The 15,000-nt window shown below is 37.5% G+C and overlaps 1 protein-coding gene across 11 annotated transcripts in view; it reads left to right on the top strand.

Annotated features, from left to right (window-relative positions):
- The window catches only part of FOXP2 (forkhead box P2), a 441,997-nt gene that overhangs the window by 371,542 nt on the left and 55,455 nt on the right, over positions 1–15,000 (top strand). For 10 of the 11 annotated variants that reach the window (XM_064447190.1, XM_064447164.1, XM_064447173.1 and 7 more), the window contains 4 exons: positions 4,897–5,034; positions 6,213–6,410; positions 7,905–8,070; positions 14,443–14,656. In XM_064447190.1, the coding sequence (XP_064303260.1) occupies positions 4,897–5,034; positions 6,213–6,410; positions 7,905–8,070; positions 14,443–14,656 (716 nt within the window). Of the gene's footprint in view, positions 1–4,896; positions 5,035–6,011; positions 6,063–6,212; positions 6,411–7,904; positions 8,071–14,442; positions 14,657–15,000 lie in introns of all 11 variants that reach the window. The other variant, XM_064447252.1, reaches the window with a different exon arrangement.

Genomic DNA, 15,000 nt, shown 5'->3' with positions numbered 1-15,000 from the left:
ACTATGATTACACAACAAAGCACACTCTCTTATATTAAATTAGTTAAAATGTAGACAGATTAATAATAATAAATTAAATTCCACTGTAAACATGGAAAATGGGAGTCATGATACAAAACGGGGTTTTATTTGTTACTTTGTTATTCTTCCTGTTGCATGTGTCTTGGTGTTTCTCTGTTGATAAATGCTAGTACTTTGGGTCATAGTTTATGTTTTCAAACGCTTCAGAAGCATGTAACCTTATCTAAGCTGTATAAAACTGAGCAGTAGGTACTGTCCATCTAGGGGGATCGTTATATGTCCTTGTTCGCTAGTTATGAGCAGCTTACAAATAGCACTGGGTTCAGTCTGAGCTCTTTTTAATATTGTAAAACCAGAAAGATTCAAAAGGTTATTATTATGGTAGACACTCTACACATTTCCAAAGTGGGAAGTGAAAGGATGCAGGAGTTTCTTCTTTTAAAATAATCTTTTCTTGCTAGAGAGCCTGATCCTGCACTGTGAATGTGTGCTTTTGCACCTCCATTTATTTTTAAAAGAAGGAGCCTACAGAGAGAAGTTTCTCCATTAAATGTTTAATTACACCTCTTTCAATAAACCAGAGAGAGACTTGTCTTACTGATCTGTTCCGTTCTCAGATCTGCCACTTAAAATATCCTGTGACCTTGGATTAATTACTTAAAGGCTGTGACCTGTTTCCTCTATCTGTAACAAAGAAATAATTCCTACATACCTTGAACTGGCTCGGAATGTGATTAATATATGTGATTTTGTGATTCTCCTCGAAAGCATTAAAAACTAAGGTCAAGTTCTGCATGTAATTTTCATTTTCAATATATGTCAAAATAAAAAGAACTTGGAATAAAAATAATGCTTCTCCTTTGGTTGCATTTGTTTTTAATCGAATTCAGATTGATCAACATTTCTTGAAAATATGTGTGCAGTTTTTCAAGGCTTCTAAAAAATGCAAAAGCTTACTGGAGGTGCAGGCTACTTATGCTGCCTTCCATTTGTGCCATTAGGAATATGATTTTTGTAGGTAATGTAAAAAAAAATACAAATTTGTATGGTTCCTGTTATCGGTTATTTCATAGGAACAGTAGATGAGTGTTTACTTGGCAAGCTTCTTTACAGGTAAAGCTGAATTTTTCATGTATGGCAGAAGAGTGGTGTTAAATACAGAAGCTCAGCCTCCACCATTTCTCTATTAAATTGGTCTGGGGGAAACCCAGATTTTTTTAGCCTTAAAGAAGTTCTATCTTCCTTTCTGCAGCCACGTTCATCTATCTAATTTCCACTGTCAACATTTTCATTCTGCGTCATAGCTCTCCTTTAATTAGTACATTCAGATGTAGAAATAAAGCAGTTTACAGTTGGTTTTGCCCAAAATGCTATTCAGATGTGTTAAAAATGTGTTTATTTACATATCTATAGTTTTATTTAGAGGGACTTGTAAGCTAATCCAAAGAAACGGGGGACAGCCTGCATCAGAAACATGATAAACTCTTCAAAACATGAAGCCTCCATCATGGAGTCAACAAATTTACGTGTTCTTCAGAGGCTGCCTGACCCATCGAGCTTTGTAGGCTTGCTGTACCCGGTCATCTTCATGACAGAGTTGGGAGTTCAATTCCTTTGAGGACATCTTGTAACAAATGGGTTGCAGTCATAAATCACGTGTTTCACTTTGTGTCTTCAGTTTTTCATGAGAGGTCTGACTGAGAATTTGTGGGAGTTTGTGGCCCACTCAAACGAACCTCATCATTCACTTAATCATATGTTTTTGCTGGGTCCCTCTACTGTCCTCTACCTGAACTGACTTCAGATACATTGAGAGATTTGTATGAAAAAGAGTCAGAGTTTGCCTCTTTGCTACATTTTTTTAAATTCAGATCAGAAATCTTGAAAAACACAGACAGTAAACCAAAGAAATATGCCTAATGCACATAATTGGCCATAAAATATCAGGTTTCTGATAGTCTTACGACCCAGATAGCACAGTAACACTATGCCAGTAAGAAATGAAGTGCAGTCTGCTGTATCACTGAAGGCTGTGAAATGTACCAATTTATATTACCTAATTACAATTAGAGGAATCTCTTTGCTTAATACATTTTGCTAATTTAAAATTCAAGCAGTTTTCAAAATGCTTTGTCCTTTACCTGTGGGAAAGAAGCTATGTATCAGGTGTGACACACACATATGGATCCTCACATAAAATTCTGTTAAAGACAGTATTATCTACAAAAATATGTCCTTTTACTATGATCTTGACTGCCAGTTTTTTCATGCTTTTCTCCATCACACTGAAAAACAGGTGAATTAGGTTCCCTACTTCAGCTTATACAGTTGAAAGTGACTGTTGAAAAGTACGGGAAAAACAAATTTGAAGAGAAAAGCTCTTAGAGTGCACCACAAAGCAGGTGTGTCTCCAAATATAAGTGCAAGTACACAGCCGGGGAGATTCAGAGCAGACACTACAAAAGCTAGCAGAAATGTGCCTGCTGAAGGGGAAGCTGTAATTCAGACTGAGAAATAGAGGACTCTTGTGGCAGCACAAGTCTTACTGCACATCTTACTGGCTCGAGTCTTTAGCACAGAGCATGAATAAATCAGTGCCACTTACAGAGTTAAGTTGATTTTCACTCTGTTTAGATCAGGATTTTTACTTGTGTGTTTGAAAATGCACAAGCCAGGGAAGACAGAGGGGATATAAAGGTAAAAGGAGAATTGAAGTAACAAGAGTGCAACACCTTCACCATTTGCTATGTATTATGTTAGTAAGCATGTAAGTGTTAGGAAAGTTCTTGCAGGGTTTGAAGATTAAAGGTAATGGTTTAATCGGGAGGGTGTCCATCTTCCTCTCTGCCTTCTCATTTCTGCGTGACGTGGAATTGAATAGCATCACTGAGGGAAAATTGTTACAAGACGTTCAGATCTCATGTAAACAGAGGAGATTCTTATTGACTTTAGCGGGAGTTGGACACTGAATCCAGTCAGTGAATTTTACTCTTTGCTCATGCATCCAAAAGTTGTAAAAAACAGGTTGGCCTGCACTTAGGACCAGGTAGACTTAGAATAAAACATTGTTGCACAGGGCTGTAGTGTTTCTAATACTACAAAACTTCTTTATGTGAGAAGGTGTAACAACAAGCATTAACCAGCTGAAAGTTAGGTGCCCACTCAAAGTGAGTCTACACTCAAAGGAGAGAGACAGCCACATTCAGAGTGGGGTTAATCCCATGCTAAAATAGATGCCTAAACTAGAGCAGGTCAACTTTCCTTGGGATTTCCTTGTTCTATTGACAAAAAGAGTCTAGTGGTAGCTGAGATTAAATTCCACGTGCACATCCCCACGTGCCATCCCGGTGTCTGGTTCTGAATGGAAGTCTGGTTTGTCTCTTCCACTTGTATTTTAGGGTAAGACCTTCAGAATTTTCAGCCTTTAAAATTCATTTGTTGTTTGCAATAAACTGTCAGACTTTTCATTAATAGTAGGTACTTTTACTTTCAGACCCTTAATTAGCCAGTGGTTTAAAACCTGAATTTATGCTGTGATGAATTGTGTGAAAAGTAGTATTCTGTGTAGTATTAGATGAAGTACTTTCTTCTAAAAGTAAACTTCAGCAGACTTGTATTTCTTCTATCTTCTAAGTGTTACATTTATGCAAAGTATTTCAGAATAGATTGAAGCAATAGAAATATTAGAATGTTTTCCCCTGAAAATTAGTTTGTGATTTATTTTATTAACAATAATATTTTTGCTGATTTACAGAAGACTGCAACGTCCTACAAACATCTCACAAAGCAGTATTTATATGCCAGCTTGCTATTATACACCGAAAAAACATTTGAATTTTGCTAGACAAGTGAGTGGCTGCTTTTTCATGGGTGGAAAGCTTGGCCTGCTGACAGCTGTTCGACCGTGTCCTGGTTAGCTCAAGCAGGGGTTTCACACAGTGTGTCTTCTGCAGTGGCTGGGCACATACCTCAGGCTCTTCCACAGGACCTTTCTCTCTTGTGGTACACAACCACACATCCTTGCTGTGTTTTTCCCACTCACACATATATTCCTGAGAGCATGTGTGTAGGTCAGTGTTTACATATATGTATGCACTTCACCTCAGTGTATAATGAACAGACAATAAAGCTGTGTCCAAAAGAGCAACCTGCACAAAAATGCATTCTTAAATTTTAACGGACAAACCAATAATCTTATGACAAGGGTCCCCAACTTTCAGTTTTCAGTTAGGAGTGACTGAGAAGACGTTTCTCTCTGCAGAGACTGGGTGACTGAGGTGGCAGCCCTTGCTCCGTACTCTGATATATCTGTAGCTTTTTTTTTCCCTGGTATAAATCAGACTTCCTTAAAAGACTAGCCGAGCCAGAAAGATTTTCCTATACTGAAGTGATGTATTACACAAATATTTTTCTAGGCTAAGTGTCTTTATTGTGTAAAACATTTACTGCTTTAAGATACTTATTTTGCTGTCTGTTTTAATCATATCTTTTGAGACAGTCTCAATAGATTTTTCCATTCGTAACATTATGACACTTGATAAGATGATTGATTATGAAATGTTGAGAGCCCTGCCATGTGATCATTTATTTTTAAATACACATTTGTACTAGCCAATGCTTAAATTTTTTGCAGAAATACATAAGAGATGCGAAACATAAAGCTTGAGTCTGATCGAATCTGATGCCTCTGGAAATAGAGTGCCACAGTACTGTGGTCTTAAAATAACAGATTCTGACTGAACCTGGAACTTTGCAGTGATAAATATTATGTAAAAAATTATGGTCCATCTTTGGTACAAAATAAAAAAGATGTACAGCTATGGTGCCGGCAAACTAAGATGTATTTGACAATGATATCTTTCTTTCCCTGTGCAGGTGCCTGTGTCAGTGGCCATGATGACTCCCCAGGTGATCACCCCTCAGCAAATGCAGCAGATTCTCCAGCAGCAAGTGTTGTCTCCGCAGCAGCTTCAAGCACTTCTCCAGCAGCAGCAAGCAGTTATGTTGCAGCAGGTAATGTGGGTTACCTGCTTTGGACCGTTAGCACAGGGCATTCGCACAAGTGTCAGCCAGATTTAATGGTCTTATTTTGTAATATTTTATTGCCCATTACACCAAAAAGAATTAAAATTAATGTGAAACTTCTCAGTTTTTAAATTTCTTGTTTTAATTCCAGAAGTGTGAAAATGCGATTTTGAAACATTAAATAATATATTAAAACCAGCGGCAGCAGCAGTGGCAGATGCATTACAAATACCAAACAAATTTATATTTAAATTTTTAAGTGCTTAGGCACATTTTAATTTTAGACTTGCCACAGGAAGTGCAAATAGAGTTGTAGGTAATTGTTGCTTTAAAATTCATAACAGTGTAGTGCTCCCTTTAGTCACATAAATGGTATGCGGTTATGAAATTTGAACTTAACAGCTTGCTTCATCATGGGAAAAAGTTATTTTATTTTGGTTGGTTTTATATCCAAAAAATTTGTCCCAGATAAGGCTAAAAAGAAGGAGGAGGTTGGAGTTTCCTTAGCACAAAGTCTGGCAGCTAAGTGAAGAATCCATGAACTTGTTATTAATACAATAAAGGTAGTGTCAGTGATCAGTACCACAGTGTAACACAGAGTGGATTTTTGGTTGGGTGCTTAATTGTCATACAGAAAATGATGTGTCTGTTTGTCATAGTCATAGCTCAATCACTGTATGTTTAAACACTTTAATATCCCTTTACCGTGATCATTACAGGCAGTTCACCTTCACTTGTGAATCCAGCATCCCACTAAACAGATTGACAGATTAATTACTTTTTTCCCCTAAGAAAGAGACAGTTTAGTTTGGCCTTAGTGACTTGTAGGTTTCTTGCAAGTGGATGAGTACAGCTTCTGATTTGTTATATAGGACATGTGAGAAACTTAGGTATAGTTATTTGAGGAGTTAATTTGGCTCTTGCATTCCCTTTAGAATACAGATTTTCTATACCCTTCTGTTTAGGATATTTTGGAATCTGCATTGGAAAATTTCAGAACCGCCTTGGAAAAAAATGTATGTAGATCTGCCTCTTCAAATCACATTTTTTGTTATGAGGTGATTCTTAATGGCTACGCTACCATATGCCAATCTAGAAGAGTTTAGGAGATTTATAATACTTGAAACTTTTGCCTTTATTTATTAAAGTCAAAATGGTTTATTCAGCAACAACTACAAGAGTTTTACAAGAAACAGCAAGAGCAGTTACATCTTCAGCTTTTGCAGCAGCAGCAACAGCAGCAGCAACAGCAGCAACAGCAGCAGCAGCAACAGCAACAACAGCAGCAGCAGCAACAGCAGCAGCAGCAGCAACAGCAGCAGCAACAGCAGCAGCAACAGCATCCAGGAAAGCAAGCAAAAGAGGTAGGAGCTAAGACCCTCGCTGGTGCATACTAGTCTGAGCTGTCAGAAGCTTGGAAAAGACATGGCTAGTTCAGATTTTCTCCTGTAGCAAGGATGCAGCTATCAAAGATTTGTTCTTATGTTTTTACTGGGCTTAATAGTGGTGCTGGTATAATTCTTCTGCTCCCCTTTCTGAGACATAGGATTTGAGCAGTCTAGTGCTGCTGTCGTCTAATGTTCACTAATGAATCCGAGTGTGCAAGGAACAAGCTGTGTGGTGGACACCGTACTGATTATCTTGTATTCACAGGCAATCTGTGTTGGGGAAGGAGCCTTACTTTTCTCAGTGGCACAGCTCAGAGAGCATGCAAATTTAGTCCGTGGCTGAAAAAGAGCGATTGAGCACAGATTTCAAAGTCACAGGCCCCTGATTAATGAACTGCTACTGTAGGTTTGGAGTGGCGAGTAGAAAGTTACAGTTTGATGTGCTCATAAATCAACCTGACAGGCGGGTTTCTCAGGCCTAGCTTGCACTTGTCAGCAAACTGCATCAAATATAAACATAATACAAACAAAACATGTTGAAGTAGTTAAATTGATCAGCAGGTATCCTAGACGTTGTCTTCAAGCTGCCCATTATGCAAACGTCGAGGAAGCAGTTGTGACCTCCTGAGGCTTTGTTTCTGTTTGGATTTGTGAATAGAATTTCAGACAGCCATCAACTACGGAATAGAAATTGCTCCCGTATTTCTCCGGAGGCTCTGGGCAATCCACATGACTTGCTCCATTATGCAGTCTGTTTTCCAGTGAGCGCATCAGAAGTTTCTCTTTTCCCCAAACTAGAAAGGAAAGGTCTTCCACAGCAGCTTGTCTTTCTCTGAAGTGTGACTGCCTTCTCATACCCTCCTGAGTCTTTGCAGACTCCAGTTTGTCTTGAAATGCCTCACAAAACTGGAACTTATACTTTTGCTCCATAATAGGGCACTTCGTTGCCTTGAATGCAGTGCTCCTTTTAATATATTCCAACAAGAGAAGAGGAAGAGCCAACAGGCCAGTGAAATGAAGGCTACATCCCAGTTTACTAATAGATCACTGGAGACCGCATTCATGGGCCACTGCAGACCAAACTTAGTCAATTGGAAAAACAAGAGTGCCTTTGAATCACAGGCTGCTGTAGAGAGTTACACTTTTAGCATAGATAAATTTGTTATCATCTGCCATGAGCTGGGCTTTTTGTGTGTGTGTTTGAAACAGCTGTTACATACTTTCTCTTGACCCTTTGCTTTAGTGTGTCATTAAGTGTATCTTGCCATTTTCCCTAACACCTAATAGCTTGAATGAATATAATAGAAAATTTCAAACGCTTTCACTGCCTGAGTATTCTACAAATAGCATTATTATTTAATAACTGAGATTAAAGGGAAAGGAGTTGATTTTACATTTTTGGCTTTCTAGCCTTCACTGCACGCTTTACTCTGTGCTGCATTTGCCCTTTTTTTCCCCTTTTCTTTGTAGCAGCAGCAGCAGCAGCAGTTGGCAGCCCAGCAGCTTGTCTTCCAGCAGCAGCTCCTCCAGATGCAACAACTTCAGCAGCAGCAACATCTGCTGAACCTTCAGCGTCAGGGACTCATTTCCATCCCACCTGGCCAGTCTGCTCTTCCTGTCCAGTCTCTGCCACAAGGTATTTGAGTAATATACGAATGCAGTAATTTCTAATTCACAACTTTGTTAACTGTTACATTTTCAGCTGAACTTCAGCAGTTTGCCGTTATGACACTTTATTATTAGAACTTTATTACTCATATTACCAAATTTTCATGAGGCTGATAAATTTTACAGCATACTTTTATGGAAGAAAAAAGCTCTTGATTGTTTTTTCTTAGGTATAAGATGCATATTTATTAGCTTTAAGTGCTGAAAATAATTTCTAATAGCAACAAAATTCAAACACCATTGCTTTTCTCTGAGGAATTACTGAAATCTGGTTTAGTGGAAATGTTATAATTTCATTTAATATAAGTGAACAGATATAAAGTATATCAGACAATGATACTAAAGCCATTCCAAAACTAGCTTCTTTTTTTCTTCTAAGAGAAGAGTTTGAAAGCATTGAAAAGCACTTTGAATCTTCAATTTATGACAAGGTGAATTTAGGGATAAACCTTAAAGTTCATTTTCTTTGCTATTCCTTTGTATTAAATATGTTAAATAGAATAACAAGTTTTGAAGGTGATGATTCCAATAGTAATGAATTGTAACTGACAAATAACAGTAAAGACTTTTTGGGGAAAAAAATTCACTTTGTCACTTTGATCAAGATTTCTCAGTGCTGAAAATGAACTCAAACTCTACTACTGGACACAAATACATTCACGGTTGAAAGAACACACGGCACACGCTTTCGAAAAGTAAATTAACTTGGAGATAAATGCTGCTTATATTTTAAAATAAGGCCTAAGATTTCCCATCTTAAGGACTCTCTACAACCTGTGAGGTATGTGTTTGTGTTACCACAGAAAGGTGAGCTAAATGTCTGTCATAAAAATTACACAATACTCTGATCCCTGACGCTGCAGTCCTGCAATGAGCATTGTTTAGACCATGTTCATGACAGGCAATATTACTTTTAATTGGTCTTGGCACATGTATCTGGTTCCTCCACCAGGTAACTGTTATGAAATCAAAGCTTCAGAAATTAGATGAGCAAAAGCAGAGTACACAGTGTATAGATGACAGGGTAGACAAAAAAAAAAAAAAAAAGACAAAAAAACCATGAGAAAGACTTACCTACTAAAAACCTCAGTTCCTGGAAAGCAGAGATTACAAATAAATGTGTACATTCCATACATCGTGTGGTGTGGAAAAGCTATGACATAAGCATATCTAAAGTTATAAAAATTACAGCAACCAAAAAGAGTACTAAGTAAGCTATCACACTAAATATTATTATTTGAGAATAGCAGTGGGGAGGCAAGCTGATTCATGAAATTGGTCACGTGAGACTGGTAATGCTGGTTTCCTTTTGTACAAAGTCACATTGGACCAGAATGGAAAAAGGCAATTGAAACACAACCTCCCTCTGAACAGCTTTACCTTCTGCAGCCTCCTCTTGTGCCATCTGTTGCAAGAGGAATTCCTCGGGTTTTCTCTCACGTTAAGCAATCCCCATAGATTTCCCTCAGCACTCCTACCCAATTGCATTGATATTCATTAGTTTAATGCAACACTCATTCATCCACTTCTAACAGGAAAACACAGAAAAAATAATACCTTTCTTAATACATTTTTAGGAGTAAACAGTTCTTTTAAAGAACTTTCTTTTACTCAAAGAATTTAACTGAATTCATGACAACAAAAGATTGATACTCAAAAAATAAAAATACACGATTTTACAGCTAAAATATATCTGGCTTGTTCTTTTTAAAGTAAATTAATATCTTGTTTGCTTCTGCCTTGGTATTTTTTTTATTATAATGAATTCCTGTCAAGTATTTAATTCTTCAGTTTTTCTTTCCTGGTTCTAATGCCTACTGTGTATGTAGGGTTCCTTTAAGTACACAAGTGAATTTGTAGGACCTTGATTTTTCATAGCCTTGATGTGGATGTGCAAACTTAAAAAATATAAGACAGCTTCCCTGGAAAACCTCCCTGCATCTCCAGAAAGGCCACTCACCCTGTGCCAGGTGAGGTGAAGTTAGAGTGATGAGGGTAAGAAGGAAAGTCTTTCTAGCAAGATGCTGAAACAAAGAGAGAACCAAATGCAGAGTTGTGACCAGCTCGGAGGTCTTTCCGTGGGTTTCCCTTACAGTACATTCTGCGTTGCATAGGAAGGTGCAGCACCCAGTTCAGATAATAACAATGTAATGAAGATTAATAGGCTTCAGATCTGTTGAGTCTGTCTCATACATCTTAAATTTACACATCCAAATACATCCAAATATATCAAATATTTACAAATCCAAGTAGTACTTCCTAGATTTAACATAGATGTCCCTGCATTGGGGTATGCATAAAAGTAAGAGGATCAAACTTCCTTTGTTTTTCTCATAAAATTTAGCAAATTTTATGACAGACATTTTCTGTGGCAGTATTAAATTAAACCTTCAGAATTTATTTAAGCTAATACACACTGGTTGTGGTAAAAGGATATTTTTCTCCTTCCACTGTACTGCAAGATGTATAATATTGTTATACAGAAGGATTTACATATGTGTAACACAAGTATTTTTATATGCATCCATTTAGATTGCTGAGTGACATGGATGGCTAGAACAATGAGAGAAACATAGGGGGATTCATGTTTATAAGTTATTGGTCATAAAGAGTCCAGTAAACCACAAATTGTTAGTGACAAAGAGCATGGGTTTTGCTTTTGTTAGTATGAAAAGACAAAACTTCCAAGTACAGCAGTGAGGTTTGCATATATAAACTGTTTGCTCCAGATGTAGTTTCTGCCTTTAAAGGACAGGAATGTTTACTATGTATTCTTGATGATCAGCTATAGCAAGTAAGGTACAAGAGGTGTTTTAGCATTTATTTTGTGACAAGAACTTCACTATGCCATATCCAAAGCCAGTGCCTCGCTGTGAGTTACTTCCATGTAATGCTGCGTTGATGCTAGCTAAATGCAAAGGACTGCAAATGACAACAAGAAAAAAAAGAAACCAGAAAAAAACCAAAACCCTAAGTTTCGATCAGGCCATGAAGAAAAATGAAAAACGGATGCACAGATGGGGTTTGTAAGTGGTAGTTTTATTAAGTATTTATTCAAACATAAAAAATAGAGTAGACAGTGGTGAAAAGAGTTACAAAACTAACCTCAAAATCCCAAAATTCTTGGTGTTAGTAAACTACATAGTATTTGCTTTTTTCATTATAGTCCCAAATTTTTATCCCACTCTGGATATCCTTCCTGATCCTTTCTCCTTGAATATAGTGTGGAGAGGGTGTTTTGAGGGTTATCACAATCTGTGGAACTTTAAAACTTACCCTAGTTTTGCATTCAGACTAAAATATCTGTCAGCAATTTTAGCCATTTTACAGGTCTCTTGTAAAATGGGAGTTGGACTTTTTCAGACACAGAAACTACAAAATTGCCATAATTTACAATTAATTACAAATCCACTTATTAACTTTATACTTTTTAAGTGCCTGCCCTTAATCCTTTTATCCTAAAAGGCAGCTTTTCAGAGTACTCTGAAGAAGTGATAAAATTAACCAGCCTGAGCCCAGAGAGAAATTTATTTTGATTTTAAAAAACTCTAGGTGAGTAAGGCAGCCCAGAGACACAGCTCCGTCGCTAGCTTCACGCAGAGGAAGAGGCTGCCTAACAGTTGCCCAGAGGGGCAGGAGACCCCTGCCCACAGGAAGGGCCATTGCTCCAGCCACTCCCAGCCCTCATCCGTTCACCCAGTTTCTGGGGTGGCTCTTACCCAGCTCCCCCAGGGCCCAGAGTCTGATAATCTCTGATGAAAACTTTCTCGCTGCAACACACAATGATATGTTTGCCCTCTGATTATTCAAACAGATGGGTTTATTCTTTGTTTTTATTTTGTTCAATACAAAATTCATTTATTTTGTTCAACAGCAGGAGGAAGGGAAGTCTTTGAAGTAAATAGTGTACTGTGTGTATCATGCCACCTAAATGAATACATTACTTTTCATTTTGACTTGTGATTACATTTGCGGGTAACTATTATTTACCACGCTAAAATGGGTTATTTGCAGTGTTGCTGGAACATACCTCATGAACACGGCAGTAATTACTTACCTTCATTAAACAATTACAACTAGTATTACCATCACTCCCGTTACCCATCTCTCTAATGCAGTAAATTAGAGCCTGGCTTCTTTGCTTGCTTCCTTAAAACCTAGCTTTTTGCTGTACAAATATGATATAAACTCCAGTTTTAAGACTTACATTCCAATCAGCTCTTTTTCACTTTGTCATTAACCGAGTTTGCCAATGGGTGTAGGTATCTAAGGTAGAGAAGCCGGACACAAAATAGTAGTCTAAAAATGAGCTCCTTTCATAATTTAAAAAAAAATTATTACCTTCCAACCAATTTGTTTCCACACTACCTCCAGAAATTATTATTTCTGTAAATCACTACTAGTCTATTTTTTAATAGCTTTGTATACTTCATGGTGAGACAGCTATTGAGAAGTATTAAGGAACTTACTGTGCTTTTTCATATTTTTTTTGCTGAATCCAGCTTAGTAGTCTGAGTTCCTATGTCTTCAAAGTAAAACATTATCTAATAAACAGATTTGCCAGTGAAGAACAGTCTTTACATCTTTCTAATGTATCTTGTTTACCCAACAAAACTATCCTCAATGAAGAGTTTGAATGAATAGATAGATTTTAATCCTTTTCTGAAGGACAATCAATGTGAGCGTTTTCATAAAAAGAGCAAAATTTTAATTCAGACAACATCAGCAGTTTGAATGTTTTGCATTCCAGCAGATGTAGACACCATGAGCTTCTCTTATCTGATTTCACTTGTTGAGATGAGATACAGAAGACAGAATTAGATTTTAAGAAACCTCTGGTCCAAACCATGTCAGGCTGAAAAACCTGGCCATGAAACCAGATCTTTCACAAGAAGCAATCTGGGCCTCTCATTGTTTTCTACATTTAATTTAGTGTTCTTCAAAAGAGAGATGTCAAACTTACAAAGGCTGGCAGTGACGGAAGGTGTATATATTTCAGTTGAGCTCATCATCTTTCAAAATTTTAATTTCCTACCTTAGCTGCATGAATGCTCACAGCTCTTCTCTTGCTTGTATTTTGGGAATCTTTACTTGAGGCAGAAGCATATTGTAATGGAAGTTTCCATGACTTCATGGAAAGCGCTCAACTTGAGCCAGACAACCCTAACACAGATGTATGAATGCATTCTATGAGACATTGCTATTTGTGGCCGAGGATGAATCCTGGAAACTACAAGTTTCCAGGCCGCAAGTGGAGCAGAGAGCAAATTTAAGCTATATCTGCAAAGATCTGGTGGCTAGACTCCAGGATAGTACTGTGCATGTAGCAGAGAAGTTTGAGAAGCTCTTCAAATTTTGTATGGCTGCCCATCACCCCAGGAGACTGGTGAGACAGTCTCCTTTCTCCTAGCCAAACCCTACAATTTATTTTCCACAGTAGGGCTGGACAACAAAAATAGGGGAGGAATTTGATGGCCTCCACTACATGTAATTTCATCTGTGTAGAGGGAGTTGTAAATGGGCCAGTTTTGTTGGCTTTCCAGCCTGGTGCCACTGAATGGTACCAGCTTGGTGAAGAGCTAAAGCAGTCACCAGTAGCTAGCTCTGCCCTGTAGTGGTTTTGTTCTTCTGGATAGTCACTTTGGTTTTGCCTCTTCAGACACATTTTCAAATGGAACAATTTTTGTAAATATTAAACAGGACTATGAACATGGGGGTGTCATTAATGAAAGTCAGATGCGTTCTGCTCAAATGTTAAACCTGTTATGATCTCATTGATTTCATTTTTGTCTTCTGGTTTTTCTCCCTCCAGTCTTCCCCCACTCCCTGCTCTTGTTAAGTGTTTAAAGAGAATATCAATGTTTGTATCCTTAGTGTAATATGTTTTTCTATTTTCCATTACACGTTTGATTAAGAGGAATTATAAAACCTCAGTGAACTGTGGATGCATTGAGTTATGTTTCCACATCAAGAAATTGATCAAGCAGACAACAAAAATCTTGTCTGGAAGTATATTTAGAGTTGGGTTTTGTTTTCTTTTCAAGAAGTAGTTGCAAGTTCTTTGTAGCTTTCACCCTTTGATCCCTGAGAAGTGTTTTTAGAAGGAGTATAATATAATTAAAATTGGTGATTTCTAATGGACTGTTTATAACATAAGAGAAGACAGTTAGATTACCTGGATTCTGACAGAAGAAAAATGAATTTATGTTTTACTACACATTGATTGTGCTGGAAAAACAGCATCAGCTTTATTGTTGGCATTAATCCATTAGTAACACTGAGCTCATTATATGAAACTCTTTATTTTGTTATATTAGTGGGGCTCTCTTTCATTTTATAGCTGGCTTAAGTCCTGCTGAGATTCAGCAGTTATGGAAAGAAGTGACTGGAGTTCACAGTATGGAAGACAATGGCATTAAACATGGAGGGCTAGACCTCACTACTAACAATTCCTCCTCTACTACCTCCTCCACCACTTCCAAAGCATCACCACCAATAACTCATCATTCCATAGTGAATGGACAGTCTTCAGTTCTAAATGCAAGGCGAGACAGGTAATTCTGACAGATTTCAACTTTGCTTATCCTTTGACGTAAAGCTGTTGTTTAACATCATAAGTCACATTATTTCCAATCACAAAATAACACTTACTACAGGTTACTTAAGAGATCGTGGGGACTCGATTCTTCAGAATCGGTATCAGTAGGGCATCATTTTCAATAACTATGTCGAATTTTGCAGACAACATTACAATTACCTGCCTGTGGTTTTATAACAGATGAACTTATGGCAGTTTTGGTAAAAATTAGAAATCACAAAACAGAGCGTGCTGGGTTAGAGGTGTTAATGCAGAATTGTGGGCACTTTTGTAGGCGCGTAGTTCCATTCGTAGTTGAGT

Source organism: Phalacrocorax carbo, chromosome 1, assembly GCF_963921805.1.
Source record: "Phalacrocorax carbo chromosome 1, bPhaCar2.1, whole genome shotgun sequence".
NCBI classification, from domain to species: Eukaryota; Metazoa; Chordata; class Aves; order Suliformes; family Phalacrocoracidae; genus Phalacrocorax; species Phalacrocorax carbo.
This window is presented reverse-complemented; position numbering and strand designations above follow the sequence as displayed.